The 13,489-nt window shown below is 50.7% G+C and overlaps 1 protein-coding gene across 1 annotated transcript in view; it reads left to right on the top strand.

Moving 5' to 3' along the window:
- LOC311610856 (myosin-13) overlaps nt 1-13,489 on the top strand; it is a gene marked incomplete at both ends in the record, with an annotated part of 47,456 nt that overhangs the window by 27,807 nt on the left and 6,160 nt on the right. The window contains 13 exons of the mRNA XM_084862366.1: nt 609-785; nt 1,793-1,938; nt 2,039-2,129; nt 3,179-3,568; nt 6,204-6,330; nt 6,421-6,539; nt 8,449-8,645; nt 8,996-9,179; nt 9,493-9,658; nt 10,367-10,491; nt 11,412-11,720; nt 11,802-12,005; nt 13,289-13,414. Of these exons, the coding sequence (XP_084718492.1) occupies nt 609-785; nt 1,793-1,938; nt 2,039-2,129; nt 3,179-3,568; nt 6,204-6,330; nt 6,421-6,539; nt 8,449-8,645; nt 8,996-9,179; nt 9,493-9,658; nt 10,367-10,491; nt 11,412-11,720; nt 11,802-12,005; nt 13,289-13,414 (2,361 nt within the window). The remainder of the gene's footprint in view (nt 1-608; nt 786-1,792; nt 1,939-2,038; nt 2,130-3,178; nt 3,569-6,203; nt 6,331-6,420; nt 6,540-8,448; nt 8,646-8,995; nt 9,180-9,492; nt 9,659-10,366; nt 10,492-11,411; nt 11,721-11,801; nt 12,006-13,288; nt 13,415-13,489) is intronic.

Below are 13,489 nucleotides of genomic sequence, written 5' to 3'. Positions count from 1 at the left end.
GATTGTGGCAAACTGGAGAGCATTCACCCTGTCCACCAGTGGCAGCCATGACAGCGCCAGCCAGCTGTTGCCAGGTGGAAATGGGAATCGGGCATTGCCAGGGCTTCCAACTTCCTGTAAGAGACCAGAAACCCAGATTTTATGTGACAACCCTAGTTTTTCAATGTTGGTAACTTATTTAAAGTTGTAAACCACTGTGAGGACTAAAGGATAGATGTCTGTGGTTGGATTCAGCCTACTGGCCAGGAGTTAGTACTCTGTGATCCAGAAGAATGTTGCACATGGGACAATTGTTTAATTTAATGCTTTAAAGTTCCATGTTCAGTGCCCTTGTCCTGCTTCTGAACAACTTAGGACTTCCATTCCGGATTGTCCTTCCCCTTCCAGCCTCATTCCAAACCCCAATCAGCCAACTTAATAAGCAAATTCCCATGATGTGCCAGATGGATATAGATGTGCGTGTTCCCTTCAGAGGTAGCATCTTCCCATTTAACAGTGTCCTTCAATAAAAGAACATTTAGCCAAGTCCTTCGATGAGAGAATCAGTAGCCTTTGCTGGACGCCCTGGTCTAATTGTTTGACTTGCACTGGCATTGCTATTGTCCCAGGTAAAGAACCTTTCCGAAGAAATGACGGCCCTTGAAGAAAACATCTCCAAGCTGACCAGGGAGAAGAAAGCCCTGCAGGAGGCCCATCAGCAGACACTGGATGACCTGCAGGTTGAAGAGGACAAAGTCAATGGTCTCATCAAAGTCAATGCCAAGCTGGAGCAGCAGGCAGATGACGTGAGGACATTTCTCTGCTGGGCTCTGACACGTGGTGCCTGCAGACACTCAGAAAAGGCAGGGTCTAGGCAGGATGAGGGGTCTAGGCAGGATGCAGGGTCTAGACGGGATGCAGGAAGGGCTGAGCTTCAGACTCTGGAATCAGAGTCACTGGGTTGAGATTTTAGCCCTTTCCAAGCACAACTGGAATGCTGAGCAAACACTTAAACTCGAGGCTCCATTTCCACCTTGTGAAATGGGGATACAGCTAGCTCCACCTTGGAGGGTGTCCATGGAAAGTTCAGCATGTTCAGTGTTAGTGAACCATGAGCTAATTCATCATCATCACCATCATCACCACCATCATCACATCATCATCATCATCATCATCATCATCATCATCACTGGCATCCCCTTCTAGGTCTGTGGGCCCCAAAAGCTTCACTTTTGTTCTAACATTGCTAAAAACGAGTACTGTTTGTGACCATAAAAATGGTTGTTTCTCCCACCACCATGTTACATTTTGTTCTCGAGCTAAGAGCCAGGTTCAGTGTCTCCAGATTTCACTTACAACTGTGGCTAGAACTTGACCAGATGTCCCTAAGGCCAGAGATGGTGTGCTCCACCCCTAGACTCCCCCTACACACACCCACAGATGTCCACATGGGTGTGCATGTGCACGTGAAAACACACACACACACACACACACACACACACACACACCACACACACACACACACACTTTGCCTAAGGAGGAGGACATTTGTTCCTGCCTGAGCAAGAGCATGACCGTGTGGGCACCATGTTTCTGCAGGGACAGGCCACATGGGAATTGGCTGAAGGAGGCGCCACAGGAGCCTCTGAGACCCCAGCCCCTGGGGAGCCTCTGCTGGAGGAGGGAAGGCAAACCTGCTCCCTCCGAGCCCAAGGCCACAGTCACACCCCAGGAGCCCGGGACAGCCTGGTGCATGGCTAAGGGGCAAGCGCACTCTCCCGGCAGGGCCTCAGCCTCCCCACTTTTGTCCCAGCTCGAGGGCTGCCTGGAGCAGGAGAAGAAGCTGAGGGCCGACCTGGAGAGGGTGAAGAGGAAGCTGGAAGGAGACCTGAAAATGGCCCAGGAAGCCATCATGGATCTGGAGAACGACAGGCAGCAAGTAGAGGAGAAACTGAAAAAGTAGTTGTCTCATCTGGGCCTCTGTGTTTGAGCACGAAAGTCAGCTTTCCCCTTTAACAGGCTTCTCTTTCATGCGAAATGCCTATATGTCTATTTGCAGGAAGGAGTTTGAAATCAGTCAGTTACAAAGCAAGATGGACGACGAGCAGGTTCACAGCCTGCAGTTACAGAAGAAGATTAAAGAGCTGCAGGTGAGGCTGGGAGCCCCCGACAGCGCCCTGGGCTGCGCCTCCTTGCCCTGTCCCCTCTGCTTCCGTCGCTGCTTCTTCCCTCCCTCCCTTTGAAGCTGGAGACAGTGTCCTTCCTTCCCTTTATTTACTGAAATTAATATTTCAATTTTCCAAGTTCCACATCAATGGGTTTCCTTGGACAGAATTAACCTCTTACCAATGAGGCAGGATATTGCTTTGCTCACCACTCTAAGCCCAGTGCCCTTGCCATCTTCTCAGAGGTCACTTCCAGTGCCAGTTGGAGGTGCATCCTTCTGGATGTTTCACTATGGATTTATGTACATAAGACCTTAAAATATATCTCTATATATGAAAGCCTAAGCTACCAAACGACTGAATGACCAAACAACCGAACAACCCAGTCACTATGACACACACTGACCACCAGGGGCCATTCAGTGCACTCCCACTGCCAACCTCCCACAGCCAGCCAACCTCCCACAGCCAGCCAACCTCCCACAGCCAGCCAACCTCTTGTGGCCCCTCCCCACCTCCTGGCCAGCCCACCTGGATCAGCCTCTATAGCCCCGATAGCCAGCCAGGCTGAGGGTCCTAACCTGTGCACAAATTTATGCACCGGGCCTCTAGTGCTATATTATATACACAACACAGGCATAAGCTTATATATATGCATAAAAATATAAGGAAACAAGAACATTATAATATATGTGTGTGTAATAAATATACATATTATAATACGTATATATATATATAATATACATATAAATATCATGCTGAGACTATCATTCTGCAACTTGCTCAATTCGCCCTGCAGAGCTGTCCATGGTGGCTGTGGTCCAGTGGCTGTGGACACAGAGGGCGCGGCTCCATCACAGTTGACCTGACCACCTCCCTCCCGGGGGACATTTGGATTGCTGCTGGGTTTTTTGACACTAACTTAATCGTATAGTGTGTTCTTTAGTTCACGCTGCCTGCGCTCTATTCCGCACTGTCCTGCCCTCCCCACGCGGCTGCTGCCCCCACAGCATTGCTGACACAGGCCCTCTCAGGCCCGCACGGAGGAGCTGGAGGAAGAGATGGAAGCAGAACGCACGCTCAGAGGCAGGATTGAGAAGCAGCGCTCGGACCTCTCCCGGGAACTGGAGGAGATCAGCGAGCGACTGGAGGAAGCCAGCGGCGCCACGTCGGCCCAGATCGAGATGAACAAGAAGCGGGAGGCCGAGTTCCAGAAAATGCGCAGGGACCTGGAGGAGGCCACCCTGCAGCATGAAGCCACGGTGGCTGCCCTGAGGAAGAAGCACTCGGACACTGTGGCCGAGCTCGGGGAGCAGATCGACAACCTGCAGAGAGTCAAGCAGAAGCTGGAGAAGGAGAAGAGCGAGATGAAGATGGAGATCGATGACATGGCCAGCAACATCGAGAGCGTCTCCAAGTCCAAGGTACCTGCCTCTCTGCTCCTGGCAAAGGCGAGGCTGCCGCGGCCACTGCCCCGGGGGCAGGTATCAGGAAATGCCCTAACCCAGTGCACATTCTAACCCGAATCCCTGTCCCCAAGGGGCCTGCTCCCAAGTCCCCAAATCAATTCAAGTCTGTGAACTTGACCCAACGGCCTGCTACAACTCATGCCCTTATCATCTTCCCAGAGTTTTCCAGAAAGTTTCTGATCCATCCAGCATTATCTAAAACTAAACCTGTGGGTGGATTGCACCGAGGAGCCTTGCCAGGTGTGCTTATCTGAGCCCACAGCATCAGTCCCTGGGAAGCAGAGCCCATGTGAAATCGCACATGGGACCAGGGGCAGGCCCAGGGCTTGTGGCACTTAAAGCACAGGAAACTCAGGAGGGGAGGGGCCTTAAAGGAAAATATACATAAAATATGAACACAAATTAAGCATGTAAGTATGTATTCATTTAGAATGGGAAAATACGTCACAGATTGCTGGCTCCTTGGAGAAAGAGGTCCCTGTCTGCTCAGGCCTCCTCAGGCCATTTGTCAGAAATACCTGCCCAGGAGGACATTCTTGCTTGTGTGGCCTCCCCCTCCCACCACCCCACCTGGGGCCACAGCTCCCTGCAGTCGGGGCCCACGAGAGTGAGGGCGATGAGCCTAAACGTTGCCAGCTTCATAGTAGACTGGCCTCTGTGTGTGACCAAAGCAAAGAGTTCCCCAGAGAGGAGCCGTGGGCTCCTAGATTCAATAGGTGCCCTGGTCCCGGCCCAGGAGACTCAGTTGGTGCACTGAAGGGTCTCAGGTTCAATTCCCAGTTCAGGGCACATATCCAGGGTGTGGGTTCAATCCCCAGTCAGGCTCCAGCAAGAAGCCACTGATGGATGTTCCTATTTCTCTCCCTCTCCCTTCCTCTCTCTCTAAAATCAATAAAAGCATGCCCTCGGGTAAGGATTTAAAAATAATGAGCTCAGAGTTGTCCCTGGGGCTGCTCAGCTGGGCTAGAAGAAGTGGTGACCGCAGACTGGGGCTGTGGACCTCCAGCAGAGGGCTGGTTCGAGGTCGGGGTGTCTGTGGGGAGAGGAATGGAGAGAGGATCAGAGGATTAGGCTGGACTCCTTGGAGCCTCTTGCTGCTTTTATTGAGCTTCTGGGTTTACACTGCTCATTCAACCCTTTTATTTCCTTCTCACTGCAACTCCTTTCTCTCTCCTTCTAACTTAGCCATTTCCCCACCTGTGTCGTGTTTTCCCCCTTCCCTTGGGAAGTGTGTCTGTATGTATTCTTTTTCTCTTTCTCCCTTCCACTCCCCTCCCTACCCTCCTGCCCAAGCAAGCCAAGCCAAGCCAGGCTGCAGGATGGGTGGGTTACAGAAAACTTCAGCATCACTCACGTGCTGTGCCTACAACCAGCCCCACCCTACTGCCTCCCTGTCATAGCACCATGCTCTCAGTTCTCACTTTTAATATTCAGTGCAAGAAGCACTTTATGGTGCCTTATTTTAAATATATATTTTTATTGATTTCAGAGAGGAAGGGAGAGGGTGATAGAAACATCAGTGATGAGAGAGAATCATCGACCAGCTGCCCCCTGCATGCCTCCTACTGGGTATTGAGCTGCAACCTGGGCATATGCCCTGACAGGGAAGCAAACCGTGACCGCCTGGTTCATAGGTCAATGCTCAACCACTGAGTCACACAGTCTGAGCTATTGCCTTATATTTTTTACATGGTTGAATCCTTTGATTTTTCTCTTTGTGAGTCCCCATCCCTTTGTGGACTACCCCGATTTAATGGTTTCACGCGCATAAGTCATCTTCTCAAAGATGCCTGAGCTCCTCGAGGTCTTTCTCTGAATCTACTGTCCCTGCCTCTCCTGCTGTCATCTCACACTTCGCAGCCCAAGGACAAATATAGGCTCCATATATTCATTTTATGTTAAATGATGTGGGGGAGGAGGGAAGAGGTCTATGGCATATTCAAAATTTTTTAATGAACTTAAAAAAAAAAAAAAAGGACAGCCAGCGGCCGCAGGGAACTTTATGAGTGATTAATGAGATGCTCATTATATTGCTGCAGTCAGACACATCAGGAGGTCGTGCTATTGACATGGCAATAGAACTGCTTATGTTAGAAGGAGATCCCGGGGCTCCTGTGAGTGGTGTTTTCTCAAAGGTTTGCTCACAAATCACTAAATACTTGTCTGCCGGGGCATGCTGTTCCCAGCTATTGGTGATTAAGCAACAACCACAAACAAAAACACAGCACACGGGAAATGACTTTTGAAAACTTACCTCTGGGTGCTCTCTATATTATCATTTAACCTAACAAGAAGCTAATCTGTCAGACAGCCTGGGCCAGTGGTCGGCAAACTCATTAGTCAACAGAGCCAAATATCAACAGGACAACAATTGACATTTCTTTGGAGAGTCAAATTTTTTTAACTTAAACTTCTTCTAACGCCACTTCTTCAAAATAGATTTGCCCAGGCCATGGTGTTTTGTGGAAGAGCCACACTCAAGGGGCCAAAGAGCCGCATGTAGCTCGTGAGCCACAGTTTGCCTACCACGGGCCTGGGACATTCTGGACACCAAGAACCCATTCCCCACTCACGTGGGCTTGTTTTTAAGAGTAACGTGGAGAGACTGTGCCGGACTGTGGAAGACCAGTTTAATGAAATCAAAGCCAAGGAAGACCAGCAGACACAGCTAATCCACGATCTGAACATGCAGAAGGCGAGACTGCTGACCCAAAACGGTGAGGCCAGGTGGGGCACTGCAGTGCGGGGGCGGCGGGTTCCAGGGGGAGGCAGGCGCAAGGCTGACCGGCACCCCATCCGTGTGTTAGGGGAGCTGAGCCACCAAGTGGAGGAGAAGGAGGTGCTGGTCTCACAGCTCACCAAAGGCAAGCAGGCCCTCACCCAGCAGCTGGAAGAGCTGAAGAGGCAACTGGATGAAGAAACCAAGGTAAGGGCCACCGTTCCTGGGATGGCGAAGTCGGATAGCACTTGAGAGCTGGGAGGCCTCGGGGCTGGTGGGAGGTGGGCTGCATCACAGATGCGGGTGCTGAGGGTACCGCAGGTGCCTGTCCTCTGCCTGCAGTGTGCAGGAGCAGGGTCTGCGAGGTGAGGGGACCTTGGCATCAGACCTCCTTCCTCAGCCCTAAAAAACTTCCAGGGGGCTCCATCCTCTGGGTCCTCTGTCCCCCAGGGGGCTCTGATGCACTTCCCTCTCCAGCTAGGGGCATCCCCTTCGCCCCTCCCCCCAACCCCCACTGCCTTGGCCTGACATCCCTGCCTGTGTGTATTCTTTCACGCTGCCTAGCAATTCATCTGAGCCCTCAAGACGGCCTCCTCTTTCTTCTGCACACTTTGGGTAGCCCCTGCTGCCATACCCAATTGCAAGCTGCCCTCCCCCAGAAAAGATTGCCTGATTGTAGAGACACCCCTGCGACATCGACATAAACATACACGCCACCATCGTGTTCCTGGTGCCAGTATCTAGCCGTCTATGTTTGTATTGCAGGGCTCCCACTGATCTGTAAACCCCTGGAGGGCAGGAATAATTCCCGCTGGAGTTGTAAACAGCAGGAATAGTGCACAGTAGGACAGAGCGCTCAGCAGGTGCTTAGTGAAGCTGCTCATTAGAGTGAGAATCCAGGAGTCCCCAGACATGTGTAATTATAATTCTAAGGGCCGCATGCACTGGTGATGCCTTCTGGAGCCATCCTTTGGAAGTCTCTCATGTTCTGCCTAAAAGAGCCAGTGCTACACGTGTCTCCACCTTTCCATTGTACAGAGAGGGCCGGGGAGCAGTGGGAACTGGAGCCCGAGGGCGTCAGGAGCAGCTCCACTAACGGAGCGCGCCGTCCTTGGGCCAGGACACCATGATCGCTACCTTCTCCTCCACAAAGTCTTGTTGTTTATGTGTCTTTTTAAAAAATATATATATTTTATTGATTTTTTTTTACAGAGAGGAAGGGAGAGGGATAGAAAGTTAGAAACATCGATGAGAGAGAAACATCCATCAGCTGCCTCTTGCACACCCCCCACTGGGGATGTGCCCACAACCAAGGTACATGCCCTTGACCAGAATCGAACCCGGGACCTTTCAGTCCGCAGGCTGACGCTCCATCCACTGAGCCAAACCTGTTTTGGCTGTTTATGTGTCATTAAAGGGATGCAGATGTCTAAGTTGCTTGCCGCATTTGGTGGTATCGCCGTGTTTGTGACTGGTGTGATGAGCGCTAAACCATCCGTGGTCCTGCCCAGACAGGGATGGGTGTGAGGCCTTGGGCGTGGCCTCCTCTCAGGAGGAGGAGACGGAGCGTGGGAGTGGCACAGATCAGGTGCACAGACATAGGGCAGTGGCACCAAAGATGCCTTTGGGTTTTTGCAGTCGCAGGGCTCCACAGCATTGCATCAACTTCTGTTTCAGTTCTTCTGATCACATGAGGACCACAGCTCTCTAGCACTTGGCAATTTACTTACCGACCCCTAGGGGGCAGGCCCCGGGCACAGAGCCACAGCGGCCCAGTACTGACCCACGTAGAAGGCGACACTGCTGCCTCACTTCCATTGCGTTGATTCTTAGGGGTGCCTTCTCATCGTGGCACTATTAACGGTGTCCCACCTGTGGTAGTGTGACAGTTTATTTCTAAATTAAATATAATTAAATAAAATTAAATATAGAACAAAGGAGTCATCTTTCTAAAAATTAAGGGAACACGATAGGTGAGGCGCTGTGACAGTGAAGTTTGGGAAGGCAGCAAGGAAATGGTGATTCAACTTGGGGAAGTGCTGGTTTATGTGAAAACACCGTAACATGGGAAATGGCCACATGTCTCTGCCATTTGTCACCACTGTGATTCCCACAGGCCAAGAATGCCCTGGCCCACGCCCTGCAGTCCTCCCGCCACGACTGTGACCTGCTGCGGGAACAGTATGAGGAGGAACAAGAAGGCAAAGCTGAGCTGCAGAGGGCGCTGTCCAAGGCCAACAGCGAGGTGGCCCAGTGGAGGACCAAGTATGAGACGGATGCCATCCAGCGCACAGAGGAGCTGGAGGAGGCCAAGTACGGCCCCAGGTTACGTAGGAGAGGGAACCCCGAGGCACAGGCGAAGGAACAGAGAACCAACCCTCCCTGGAACGCCCCTTCCCCCCAGGCCCTGGGCTTTCTGAGCATTCACGTAGGTGCTCCTGTCCTTCCTATGGGTACCGTCCGTTCGACCCAGTTCCCTGGTGCTCCCTCGGTGGCCAAGCTCTTTGAGACCCTTCGGATGTTACATAAATCCTTTCTATTCATCAAACTCTAGGTCTTGCTCTTGTCCAGGTCCAGACCCTGTAGACTGCTTGTTTCTCTTCCCGTACGGCCCTCCTGAGATAGTCTGCCTTTGCCAAGGGAGACACGTCTGGTTCTCTTAGGAAAAAGCTGGCCCAGAGGCTCCAGGAGGCGGAGGAGAACACGGAGGCGGTGAGCGCCAAGTGCGCGTCCCTGGAGAAGACCAAGCAGCGGCTCCAGGGCGAAGTGGACGACCTGATGCTGGGCCTGGAGCGGGCCAACGCCGCCTGTGCCACCCTGGACAAGAAGCAGAGGAACTTCGACAAGGTCCTTCCTCGCACACCGTGGCGTGGCCGCAGGATGGCCCGTCCGGGGAGCTTGGGGATGGACCATGTCACTTGACGTTGGTGATGGTCCCTCGAAAGGGAATTCTCTCTTTAGTTAAAGCTAATTCTGCTTCCTTTGAGATGAAAACGCCTTTAAGAACACGGTGGATCGTGGCAGGGATATCAGAGGGGGGCTGCTCTAGAAGGGGCCCCTGTCTCCCTGGTCCTAAGGATGGAAGGGTAAACCTCGGTGTTGCGGACGGTCCCCTGCCCTTCCTGCCCCTCACATGCCCTGCATCTCCCCTGCTCCTCAGGTCCTGGCAGAGTGGAAGCAGAAGCTGGATGAGGGCCAAGCTGAGTTGGAAGCAGCTCAGAAAGAGTCCAGGTCCCTGAGTACTGAGATCTTCAAGATGCGGAACGCCTACGAGGAGGTGGTGGATCAGCTGGAGACACTGAGGCGGGAGAACAAAAATCTGCAAGGTGAGCCCTGGCCAGTGTGGCTCAGCTGGTTGTAGCATTGTCAGATACACCAAAAGGTGGCAGGTCCAGGCACATACCTAGGGCATGGGTTCCATCCCCAGTTGGGGTGCATATGGGAGGAAGCCAATCGATGTTTCTCTTTTTCTCTAAAAAATAAAATAAAATGAAAATTTAAAAATCTGCAAGGTGAGCTCTCTGACCACCACAAGCGTGTAATATGCCCCTTCTCAGCCAGCCACCCCTTCCCCATGAGCACAACCACCTCCGGACGCCTCCTCCTTCCCACTGCCCCCAAATCCGCACATCTGGTCAGTCCACCATGAGGCCCGAGGCCTCCTGTGAAAGGCACAGTGGCAGAAAGTCGCCTCTAAACCAGGGGGCACAGTGGGGCCCTGAGGTCCCCGTGGGAGAACATTTTCCCGGATCCCACCTCAGTGCAGCATGCCGGCCTGTGCGTGTTTTCCACGCTTCTCTCCTCTGTCCTCTGGGCCATGCAGAGCTTTGGGAGGTTTGGGTGCTCTTTCACTGGCTCTCTGCACAGCTCAGGTGTGGCAACCCACCTCCCTCCACTCACACCTCACCCGAGAGCTTCTCCTGCTCTCTCCTACATGAATGTCCGGAGTGAATTGCTGGCCCTCAGCTTCCTGCCGAGGCCTGCACTGCCCTCAGAGCCTGTCGCGCAGCCTAAATCAAGCCTGTCCTCCGCAGAGGAGATTTCAGACCTAACCGAGCAAATGGCGGAAACTGGCAAGCATCTTCAGGAAGTGGAAAAGACCAAGAAGCAAGTGGAGCAGGAAAAGTTGGAGCTCCAGGCTGCCCTCGAGGAGGTGGAGGCAAGTTCTGGGATGCAGCACAAGGGAGCTCAGGAGGGCGGGCGCTGAAGGAGGGGCCAGCACACCCCTGGGCGGGAGTGGGGGGGTGGGACTTCCTGCTGGGAGGCCCCGGGAGACAGCTGGGCTCTGCTGTGTCCTCTGTGTCCCATAGTCCATCCTGTCTCCCCTTTTGAAGATAAATACACTTGTTTGTTATGTCTTCAGTGTTTCCTCTTGGAAAGCAAGAAATCCTTCACCACACATCCAAAGCACTGGTTTTTAACATAGCACATGATCACCTCTAGCTACTGGGTGTCCTGCACTGACCACAGTGCAGTGACCTGAGCTCACACTCAGCTGAGGCCAGTGCAGGGCAGCGCTCTCGAGAAGCTTCTAGGGAAATGTGCGTAAATTTGTCAAGTTTTACAAAGGGATAAAGGGAGAGCAATTGCCCTGACATTTTAGAGAATAGGTTGGCTCCTGACTTATAGCCTTATTAAATAGACACACTCAATAAAATGTTCCCTAATTCCCCCCTCAAGACCTGGTTGCTAATAACAAAGGCTTAGTTCCAGTTTCATTACTAGAAGGGACATTCAGGAGCAAGTCGTTTGAGCTTCTTGAGTGTTTTTTACTCATCTGTAAAATGGGTGTTATTATCATACCCATCCTATATAATAAAAGGCTAATATGCAAATTGTCCCTGGAGTGCAACCTACTGTGAGTCCTACTGCTTGCTATGACATGTGCCGACCACTAGGAGGCAGCACAGAACAAAGGAAGGTCCTGGCTGGCAGCCAGAAGGTCCTGATCACTGGCCAGGCCTAGGGACCCTACCTGTGCACGAATTTTGTGCACTGGGCCTCTAGTTTTCTCTTAACAGCGGAAAATATTCATTCAAGTGTCCACAGCACTTCCAGTCGCTCCTGTGCTTTTACCAGGGCTCCTTGGAACATGAAGAGAGCAAGATTTTGCGTGTCCAGCTAGAGCTGAGCCAGGTAAGATCCGAGCTTGACCGAAAGGTCACGGAGAAGGATGAAGAAATCGAGCAGCTAAAGAGAAACAGCCAGCGGGCGGCAGAGGCCATGCAGAGCATGCTGGATGCGGAGATCCAGAGCCGGAACGATGCCCTGAGGTTGAAGAAGAAGATGGAGGGAGATCTCAATGAGATGGAGATCCAGCTGGGCCACTCCAACCGCCAGCTGGCAGAGACCCAGAAGCACCTGCGCACAGTCCAGGGCCAGCTCAAGGTGACCGTGGGGCCTTGGGGAGGGGGAGGCGACTGGGCCCTTGGCCTGTGGGCTACGGCCTCACCCCTGCTGTCCCTGCAGGACTCCCAGCTGCAGCTGGACGACGCCCTGCGGAGCAACGAGGACCTCAAGGAGCAGCTGGCCATCACGGAGCGCAGAAGCGGCCTGCTGCTGGAGGAGCTGGAGGAGATGAAGGTGGCCCTGGAGCAGACGGAGCGGACCCGCAGGCTGTCTGAGCAGGAGCTGCTGGACGCTAGCGACCGGGTGCAGCTGCTGCACTCCCAGGTGCAGCCGGGCTCCCTCCAGGGGGCGTTATTCTTCTGAACATAGAAGGTCGTGCGTGTTGTGGGAAGGCAGAGCAAGGAAGCGTGAATGGCTGCATGAAGGGGCTGGAGAAGGCTTCATGGTAGAAGCCATAATCTTAGAAAGTTAGGATTGTCATTCAAAATAATTACTTTTGTCATTTTTATGGAAGTTTTTTAAAAATTTCTTTTTATAGACAAATAGAGAATACAAGCAAAGAAGCAGAAGAAAAGTGCTAACCATATTGTTAACATTCTGAGACCTTTCATGCTAAGCCCTTGTCTATGTCAATAAATATTATATTTTTTGTAAAAATGTGATCAAACATTTTGCAACTTATTTTCATTTAGCAGTGTGTCATGAATATGTTTCTTTAGAGAGTTTTCTATAACTGTTTTTAATGACAGAAAAGTAGTCCATTTTAGTTGTATATTATGCCATTTTTATTTAACTAATTCTCTGATTAGATGTTTTATATCATTCCACCAAAAACATTTGCTGTTAGAAAAACTGCTTATGTAAACTAAGTTTTCACATATATCCATTATTATTATTTTCCTAATATTCTAGAAATAAATAAATTTGTAATATACTGTAAACTGATCTTTAATTAGGTTGCCCCAATTTTTATTACCCATTGGGAGCTCTTTCTTATAAATTCTCTAAGACCTTAGCTATTATTTTTTAAACTTGACCAATTTTATTGTTTAAAATATTTCCTTTTTTAAAATTCTTATTTCTTTGATTTCTGAGGTAGACATTTCATCATATTTTTTGCCACTTGCATTTCTTCTATTGTGTCTTACCTATTTTTATTTCTTGCCCTTTTTGCTCATTGATTTGTTTTACATTAAGCAGGGAATATTTTTCAGTAATAATCATTGCAAATATATTCCAGTTTGTCCTCACTTTTACAATTCCATTTATGGTATATTTCGGTCATTAGAATTATTTTTCATTTTATATAGCTATGTCAACAAATCATTTCCTTCTTCCAACAACTTTTTGAATAATCTGTTCTTCCTCAAATATTTGAAAGCCCACTGTTATCCTTTATTCAGTTATTTCATGTGCAATTCTTGGGTCTCTCTTGGGATGTTCTGTTTATGTCAAGACCAAAACAGTGTCTAGCAAACCCCATGTGGAAATGAGGAATGGAACCTGATCATGGTTTATGTCCTTCCCCACCAAGCCCTCTCCCTGCCGATTGCTTGAAGTATTATCCAATTACAACCTACACTCCTGGTACCTAATTTTCCTTGTAGAATACAAGCCTGATAAACATCAAGAAGAAGCTGGAAGCTGACATAGCCCAGTGCCAGGCAGAGGTGGAGAACGCTATCCAGGAATCCAGAAACGCAGAGGAGAAGGCCAAGAAAGCCATCACGGACGTGAGCTCCGTTCTTTCTTCTCAGAGATGCTTGGGGGAGAAGAAGGGGTTTCTAAGTCTGGGCATGACACACAGG

Source organism: Pipistrellus hanaki (assembly GCF_964339955.1).
Source record: "Pipistrellus hanaki genome assembly, chromosome: 16".
NCBI lineage: Eukaryota > Metazoa > Chordata > Mammalia > Chiroptera > Vespertilionidae > Pipistrellus > Pipistrellus hanaki.
Note: the sequence above shows the minus strand (reverse complement) of the source record. Positions and strands in the feature narration are given on the sequence as shown.